The sequence below is a fragment of the Ictalurus furcatus genome, unplaced genomic scaffold (genome assembly GCF_023375685.1).
Source record: "Ictalurus furcatus strain D&B unplaced genomic scaffold, Billie_1.0 scf1, whole genome shotgun sequence".
Taxonomy (NCBI): domain Eukaryota; kingdom Metazoa; phylum Chordata; class Actinopteri; order Siluriformes; family Ictaluridae; genus Ictalurus; species Ictalurus furcatus.
Window position 1 is genome coordinate 890,789 of NW_026521050.1, and position 9,404 is coordinate 900,192.

The 9,404-nt window shown below is 41.7% G+C and overlaps 1 protein-coding gene across 2 annotated transcripts; it reads right to left on the bottom strand.

Annotated features, from left to right (window-relative positions):
- LOC128604688 (uncharacterized) lies at positions 1–3,762 on the bottom strand. 2 transcript variants are annotated; one of them, XM_053619799.1, is made up of 4 exons: positions 3,497–3,762; positions 2,358–3,401; positions 2,103–2,250; positions 1–1,995 (listed from the first exon to the last, which is right to left on the bottom strand). In XM_053619799.1, the coding sequence occupies exons 2-4, from the start codon at positions 2,676–2,678 to the stop codon at positions 1,430–1,432; spliced, it is 1,035 nt and encodes a 344-aa protein (XP_053475774.1). In that variant the 5' UTR covers positions 2,679–3,401; positions 3,497–3,762; the 3' UTR covers positions 1–1,429. The 2 variants fall into 2 exon arrangements, with proteins under 2 accessions (XP_053475774.1, XP_053475775.1); XM_053619800.1 differs by having other exon boundaries at positions 2,358–3,762.
- Between the last annotated feature and the right edge of the window lie 5,642 nt (positions 3,763–9,404).

Genomic DNA, 9,404 nt, shown 5'->3' on the forward strand with positions numbered 1-9,404 from the left:
TTCCTCGTTAGTATAGAGGACAGTATCTCCAACCGTCACGCGGCGTCCAGTCGCACGTAGATGTAGAGTGCTGACTTGCCAATAGAAGGTGAGGAAAACCCAGGAGGCGGGTTGGACCACCTTATCGTAAAAACACGGTTCGAATCCCACCTTGGCTAAAATGTGATTTAAAAAAACTTGTTTTAATGTCGAATCCATAAAAATATGATGAACATATGAAAACAATATGATGTTAAAAATAAATTATGAAAGTTATTTCCCAAGAGTTTTCTTTGTGTAAGGTGAGCAAAATGTAAAAATGATCATTAATAAACCATTATTGATGTGGACATTGTCATTAGTAGTTACTATTTCAAATATTTATATTTAAAATTAAAACACCACACAACATTTTGATGTTTTGATCATGTTTTAGTTTATTTTTATTATATTAGATGTTACATATTGTAACTATGTAACTTCTTAAAAAAGAGGCATTGTCAACATTTACTATTTTGATACACATTCAGTGTGTAAAATTAACTGTTAAAGGAGAACATGAAATTCACAGTTTGTCAAAATTAAAATAACTTTCTAAATAATATATGTAGAGTGTGTTATAGTAAGTTTTTGAAAATGTATTGCAAATAAGGACTAAGAGTTTTAAAACATTTACAAATACAAGCAAGATAAAACATATTTACGAAAACACCAGACAAATAATAAAAAAATACAAAGTCTGTACACAATTCCACAATGGTAGAGAGAGAGAGAGAGAGAGAGAGAGAGAGAGCGCAGAACAAATAGAATGAGATTCATGGACAACAGTATTACACAGTGTTTGTGGCTTTGTAACTATTTACCAAAATCCAAGCTTGTGCTTGGCTTGGAAGCAGACATGCCATGCACAGACCTTAAATGCTGTGTTTCACAACAAAGTTATTTTCTCTTTTCAACAATCCACCTCTGCCTCTCAGCCTCATAGAATGGGGACTGCTGAAACTCTGCCCATGTCGTCTCTGCATTCATTCCCTGTACTTGATACAGGGAGAGCACTTTAGAAGGACAGTAAATGTATTTGCCTGCCACTCCAGGGAAACCAGTGTGGATATGAGGGCTATTGGGTCCTTGTTTTATTGGCTGGTGGCAGAACCTGCACAGACGACTAGAAGGATGCTCCACTAATGATTTCCTCTTGCCTCTCTCTTCAATCACCCTCTTCCTCTCTGCCCCCTTCTGCTTAGCGGCCTCAAGCTCCAGCTGAAAGAAGGGAGTGTCTGCAAAATCTTCAAATGGCATCCTGGGGTTGGTCAGGCCCTCTGCAGAGTATGCCTCAAAGACTTTCCTGGAGCATTAGAAGTATTTAACATCACCAGCCTGATAAAAGAAATGCACTGAGGAGCCATCACCCAGATAACGAGACTTTGGCTAACCACAAGCTAAACAGGATCTAATTTGTTTTTTTTGGTGTCTGCTGCTGCTGTTGTTGTTGTTGCAGGGCTGCCTGCTGCTTCTCTAGGATGTCTTTAACCATCTTCTCAACTGCTGCCTGTGTCAGAGGGACGTCTTCAGGAACACTCTTTGCAGGTGGATTGAACTGAGCGGGTGGCAGTATCGTCACTGGGACACTGATGGTTTCACTGCATGAGTTAAGACGATGCCATAACTGTTGTGTCTCCAGGAGCTTTTCTGGGCTGGTGTTGAGAGAGACATTTGTGTTTTTTTTTTTAGGAAGGTGTTTTATGTAATTGTTTATGTGTTGTTTTGTGGTTGAGTGCAGAAGGCTGTTGGGGTCAGTGCAGGCACTCTGTACCATAGCAGCATAATCAGCATTCACCCTTTTAAGGAGATCCTTGCTCCCGTGGTGCTTGGCCAGGAGACCGTCAATGGCCTTTCTCATTGGATCCGTCCATCTGTTGTGGTCCAACACAAAGACTCGACGACCTGTCTTTATGGGTCCAATGCGAGCTGCACGGGGAGAAGCAACCATAGGCAGTGGTGGTGTGCTCAGCAGTTCTAGAGGAGATTCACAAAATTACTTAATTAAAGTATTTGAGTCTTTGTGTACATATATGAGACAGACAGATTACACACATTAGTGCCTGTATGAATAATGCAATTACCTGCATCTAACAGAAATTCGTCAGACTTTTGTTCCTTTACTGTCACAGGACTTGGACTGGAAAACTGATGAAAGATGACAGTCTGTGGGCTGGCCTCTGGTTCTGCAGCAAGAGGGGTCTCAGCAGAAGAGGAATCATCCAACCATTCCTGAAATTGAGCAAAATGAGTGTATGCAAGTGAGAAAAACAATCAATTATGAAGTAATACAAATCTTTTTGTCCATTATCAAATAAAAACATAGTGTAAAGGACTACCTTAGATGGAATTGAGGATTCAAAGCTAGATGAAGACTCTTCTGGAATCTCCACATCTCCTAAGGCTGACTTCCTGCACTTATGCTTGGCAAAGTCAAGAGGCACTGGTCGACAGCCTGGCTCCACATACCATAGGCCAAACCGCTCTCCTGTGTCCCTGCTGGATATATGCAAGGCTGGATATTTGGGCTGTCCTGTCACGCTCACAGAGGCACTGTTTAAATTCATCATTAACACAGGGTCAAACACTGCAGGTAGGATGACCCCAGGCTGCTTCAGGTCCACCAGCCGCTGATAATTCCAGTGTGCCACCCCAGTCATTCCCTGTGCCTGGAACAGCTCAGGAGAGACACGATTGCCTGTTACCCACTGGGCCTGGTGGAAATGAAACCCCTCCTGCTGTGAGGTGCCTCTGACAGGGATCCAAATGGGAACAGCAGCTCCATCACCCTTTACATGATTGAGCTGTAAGGTTCCCCCGTGTCTGTAGAGGATTCCTTCCTCCACCTCAGGGTCACTCAGGCAGCCTCTAAGGATGTGTACACGCTAAATCCACCACACCTTTAGCATTGGAGGGTTTAAAAAGGAAGATGTTGTTGGGATCCTTAGCAAGATGGAAATGTTGAAGCACTTCTTCCACTCTCTGGACCAGCTCTCTGGGATTTGGCACTTTTGTCCTGCAGTGCTGTCTGATGTGCTGCTTGGTGGGATTAGCAGGCACAATACCACAGAATATGTATGCATTATTCAGTTTCACCAGGTCGCTCTGATCCACTACAGAGGAAGGCAGCAGAGAGGAACTGACAGAAGGAGCTATACAGAGGATGGTGCTCCGACACACACTCCCTGGTGAACCGCCGCATACAGTGAAATAAGTCCAATTTAAGAGTGATGTTCTCATTGCACTTCAGGCAAGCGGCACACAAATTCTTGAGGTTCTCTGAGGTAACCTCTGCCACGATAGCTTCAGTGGTCCTCCAGGCATCCCACTGCAGGTGCTCATAAGGTGCTGGGTCCATGACTCTGAAAGCGGCACCGCAGTCCCTAAGTACACAAAAGGGAAATAAAAAAATCAGTTAAATATATTCATTACCTTCGCATACACTACTTGATGTGATGCGTGATGTGATGATACATACCTGTCCACCCACTGGTACTTGGTCTTGGGGATACCAGCAGCACTGTAGCGATTGGCCAGCCCACAGTACATTGACTCTAAGGACCGCTCACTTTTAGATTGCAGCATCACCCAGGACAGGATCATCCAGTTCTCATTCATCACAGCGTAGGATGACATTGTGCCAGATGAGAGAGTCACTTTTCTAGCAATTTTGCATGTGTGATCTGAACTGAACACCTGTCCAAAAGTGCCTTGTAGAACCTGAGTGAGAGCTGCCTCCTGCCGCTGATATTCTTGAAGAAGACACTCCACCACATAGTGTGCAGTCACAGACACCCCATACCACCCATCAGTGTCCTCATAACCCCCAAACGGTGCTGGTGTGTCATCCTTCCTTAGTGCCCCAGTGATGGTCCTCTGTCCATACAGCCCTGCTTCAGCATCCCTGGTGTTCTGCATGCTGAGCAGGTAGGCTAGGTGGGCTCTTTCGTACTTCAGGTGAAGCAGCTCAGACAGCTGGTTGGCCATATCATTTGGTGATGTTCCAGAGCGCCGCAGTTCATCTATCACTGGCAAGATGTTCGTAAAACGCTTTGGTAGCATGTCTAGCCACTGGAGTTTATCAGCGAACCAGTATTTTTTGCATGCTTTACAGCACAGATGAGAGGAAAGGATATAATATTGCCCGCTGGTACCAAGAACCACTCTGGGTCTTCCCACACCAGAGGAAACAACCTGAAGATGTGGACAGCTGTAAAGACAAGGCAGGATGTAATTGTTCCTGAGCCTTTCCATAATACTGTGCTCCGGTTTCCAGATGAAGAATGGATGGAGCTGGAAGTATTTTGGTGATGGCAGGCCTGTGTTGGTTTCTATAAGCTCAGGCTGAGGAGGATAACGCCACAAGGAAACCATGTTCATAAGGTGTCTCACGGGTCGTGATCCGGGCCAGAGTCCCATGGCTTCCATCGCTGTTTTCATCCAGATTTTTTGCTGGAGGGAGCAGTTCCAGCAGTTAATATCTTGGATGCAACTGAATACAGGGGCGTCTGTCTGTGTGGAGGGCACTGGTGCATGTTCAGCAGGTACTGTCTTCACAGCAGCTGTTGGAGGTGCTGTAGGTACTGACTGCGCAGCAGCTGTTGGAGGTGCTGTAGGTACTGACTGTGCAGCTAGTGGTGGTACTCTGGGAAGTGATGCAGGGGCTTTACTCTGTGAGGAAGTGCTAGGCACAGAAGGTGGTGGTATGTGAGGATGGCAGACCACATGTGGTGTTGGCTGTGGCAGAACTGCATGGAACAATAAGTTAAAAAATTAATAAAACATTCATGTAAATGACATGAATGAGATGTCTTTACCTGTCTTTTCTTTTGTTAGATTAGTTAGAACTTACATCAATAGAATATTTATTTAAAAATTCCATTCATGCAAGTTCAAATAATGTTCACCTATATGATTGAGTTGTACAGATTATTTAAAAAATTAAAATGATCACAAATTGACCCTAATTTGAAAGTTTACTCTTTAAAAAGAGGTAAAGCTTTGAGTAGACAATACAAACATGTTAAACAGCATGCATAAAATTCATGAAGTGCACTCACCCTCATCACTGGTATGTTCAACCTTTACCAATAGTTAGTATAACAAAAGAACACAAGTTTTAGAACAGGCAAGAACACTGCCAAAACAATAAAAAAGGTGTGAAAAAGAGTTATGAAGGATAAATCTGTGGGTAATAGGATACTCCTCCAAAACTGATGTGGAAAATACCCTCTTGTTGTGAACAAGACTGGACACCCAGTGGCTGCAGGTGACTCTGAAATATACAATAGAATTTGTTTAGTATAACTCTAGTATGTGCAATTTAATATGCCATAAACAGGTTGAACTAGATAATTCTGGACATAACAGACATGACATTAATGCAGCCTCTTGGTTCACTTACTCTGCTGTGTAGGACTTTTGGGTGGAGACAGACTCAGCATCATCTTCTCCAGTTCCTCATCTTCCTCCATTACTGTGAAATGAAACAAATACATCAGTAGACTGTAAGAATTAATACAGCACTACAGCACAATGTAGCAGAAGGGGCTGTGGTCACCTGTTTTTTCTGCTTTAAAAGATATTGCTGCAAGCGGTACATTTTACTGACAGGAACACAGCTCTTCCCCATTATAAAGGCAGCATACCCATCAGCCCTGGTATTCCAGATCTTCCTCTAGGTGTCTTGTGCTCATGCCCCAAATCCAACAACATTGTCATCATCTGACAAAACTGGCACTGGGTCTGGTCTCTCTGAAAGATATCGCCGGAGATCCTCAATTTCCTTAAAGCATCTTGAATATTCAAGAAAGGAAAGAAGGGTCTCCTTGCAATCCACTATCCACCGGAAGGACCTCCCTTTGTACTTCCCAAATTGAAGAATGTATTCTCCTAACACTTCTTGCTTGTCTGAAACATCCCCTGACCTCTGTAAAACAATAGAACGGGCATTGTTCCTGACCACATCTTCTCTTTGAGGTGTTGACTTGTCTTGCAAAGAAGGACTGTCTTTAATGCTTCTTGCCTCTTCAGATGAGCCCCGAAGTAAATGACCTGATGGACCTCTCCTGAAGGACACGTTGATTCTCCCAGGGAATTTTTTTTTCTTCATGCTGATAGCCTGAATAGTACCCATAGACACGAACAATTGACATAAATAAATATATAAAAGCATTTACATAGTTATGCTAATGTTTTGTAAAGTAAAATTATGGTAACTGATTCTTTTAAAATGACTTGACAGGTTTCATGTTAGATTAAAAGATCAATGACCCAACATTTAATTATACAACTACTGAAAAGATACACATCTACTCTAATATATTCTAACCTAATCTAAAATAATTGTATCTGCTCACTTGTTACCAAAAGACTTTATTTTACTGTGTGTTTGACTACTGAACAAACAACAGACACTGACCAGTAGACAGTAGAAATTTCACTCGGCATACAAGCGTATAATGATATTCCTGAATTGACCCTACATATATAGTTACAAACCATTCAAATGATATTCATAATATACCGATGTTTCTTTTGAATAAATAAGTAATTTTGTCATTTGTAAGTCGCTTTGGATAAAAGCATCTGCTAAATGAATGAATGTAAATGTAAGTGTACAGTTCACTTTACCTGCCCCCTAATTGCGCTTTTTTTCTCAGGTAAAACGATGAATGTTAATTTGACGTCTGGAAGAAAAAAAGACCTAATCAAAAAGAGATGAAAGCCGAAAAAATAAAGCCGATAAGTATAGTTTATTCGCGAGATCTTAAAATATAGTCATCTGTAGTGATAAAAACCAAGCCTAGGAACAACGCCATGGATTCAACATGTGGCCAAAAGTATATTGCGAATGAGAGAATGAACTGGGAAAGTTAAGCATAACTATTTTCGGCTCCTGCACGAAAGGTCCCTGGTTCGAGACCGGGCAGAAACAAGCTAGGAACTTTTGAACTTTGCTTTAATAACTGACCGGTCGTCATCACGGTAGGATCAGGTCCTCTAGGAACAGCCAGAAAGCGAGACCTTGAACAGAGCAGATTTCCTTTTTTTGGGCTTTTGTAGCAAAGCAGATAACGTTTGCTTACAAAATGAAAGGGAGTCTCTGGTTTTCCACAGAAAGTGGAAGCCTGGCTCTTTCGTTGCTCAATAAGACTCTGAACGTGACTGGAAAATTTTCCGTAAAGTACTGGTCACCAAGTTCACCTATCAGCAAGAGGTCTACGCCCGGAAAAGGCTGGGAGCGGTTTCCCTTCCATTGAGCCTTTTGTAGCAAGGCAGATAACAGCTGCTTGCAAAATCACAGGCAGTCTCTGCTTTTCCACTGAACGTGGAAGCCTGGCTCTTTCCTTCATCAAGAAGACAAGAGTAATGATGCGCTTGACTCGAGGTTGCAGCTTGTAATTCCCCACCTCCAAGCAGGAAAACGCAAAGAAAACGCATCCTCAACTTGAAATTGCCATACGTCAACAGTGGGAAGTCTCCTCATCTACCAGTTCCTTCCCTGTTCATCGAGTGACGTCGAGTCAGCATGACAGATTCTGAACTCACAAAATGGCACTTACCTTAGTGGTTATTTGCTTTAGATCAGGGTTGTCCAGTCTTATCCAGAATGGGCCGGTGTGGTTGCAGGTTTTCATTCTAACCACGCAGAAGCCACACTTTAGTCTATTGAAAGCCAAGATCAGCAGATCAAACAATTGGAATCAGGTGTGGCTCCTGCTAGATTGGAACGAAAACCTGAAGACTGGACAACGCTGCTTAAGACCAATCAGCATATAGACATATTTGCTTATTAAATATAAAACATTGACTATATAGATGGCTGATTGCAGAAAATGTACACCTCTCATCACAGTTTGCATGCTAGCTTGTCGCTAACAAAAGACAGACATTGAGAGACCCCATCTTCTTACATTTTCTCCCCTGTTCACGGGTCAAACGTGCCCTGATGGATAATGATGTGTTTACAAACAGCAAAGAACCACTATCAGTACAAGTGGGAAGCAGAAAGAGATCTAAGAGGCCTACAGAGAAGACTATGGCACATTCAGGTGACCAATTTATTTTCAGGTAGATGATTGCTTCCTTTTGTGCCAACTACCACAAAGTAGCACTTGAACCTTCAAGTTACAATCCGTGTATCCGTGGTGAACAAAAGTTTAAGTATGTGCTCTTCTCATCAGAAGACCATAGGCAACAGCCAAAGGGCTGCCCTGTCGTGGTTTCTGTAGTGTAGTGGTTATCCTGTTTGCCTCACACGCACAGGCCAGTTGCACGTAGGTGTAGGTGGCAAACACATCCAAATCACCAGGCAAAAAACATGAACAAGAAAGAGGGAGAAGGTCGGTTGAACAGCAGAGTTACCAGGGTGACATCAGAATTTGGAAACTTCTGAACCAAAAACAAGATCATGAATTTACTATTACATAATAAAAAGTCATGCAGTGAATAAGACACCAAACTGCATATGTTTGAAACACAATGTATGTTTGTTTAATAATGAAGAGACAAAATACAACCATTCAAAATGTTAAAATATCCAAATATTTAAATGTTTAATATTAAAAATATGAAACTCTCCATTATGTTTGGTGTAAAGTTGATCACTCGATGCTTTCCGCTGGTTTGTCATTGAGTGGTATTCTCATTCTGAGATGTTTTTGTCATCAGGATGGTTTTAAACCTAATGAGCTCATATTTCACACTAAAAACTGCTTTCTTTTAGTAGCAGAAGGATGAGAAGCAGCAGCTCTTTGGTGAAAAGTCAGTTTCAGTTTGTGGGAAATGCCCTGCCCTCTGGGGCGAAACTGTTTTTTTAAGATGATTAAACAAGTATGTGTGACTTTTTATTTTATTGGAAAAGGGGGAAATCATTCTGACTTTAATTAGACACTTTTAATGATCTCAGTCACATTAGGATCTGACAGCAACAAAAGATAAGCGAAAGTGATGTGAGTGTAAACCGAGAGTGAAGCAAATGCGAAGTTAGACTGAAAGGAGTGTGATATTAAAAAAATTAGTAATACTCCTTAAAGGTCTAAATGAAATCAAATACAATTCATAAATCATAGTGCAAAGAATATAGTGCAATATGAACATAAAGTGCAAGCCTAGATTATGTGTAGGCACATGAAAAAAAAAATGTATTTAATCTAGATTTAAAGATATTTTCATCTGTGGCACATTTAACATTGACTGGGAGCTGATTCCAGTTTATATCAGCACAAAATCTAAACACTGCTCCATGTGTGGAGCTATATTGGAAATAGTGTGGTGGGATGCAGACCTAGTCTTAGATCATATAATACAGCTCTCCTTGTAACGTTCCTTGATGAGCTGACATCAAGGATCTGAAAATGGTGCCAAGGTTACTGCAAAAAAAA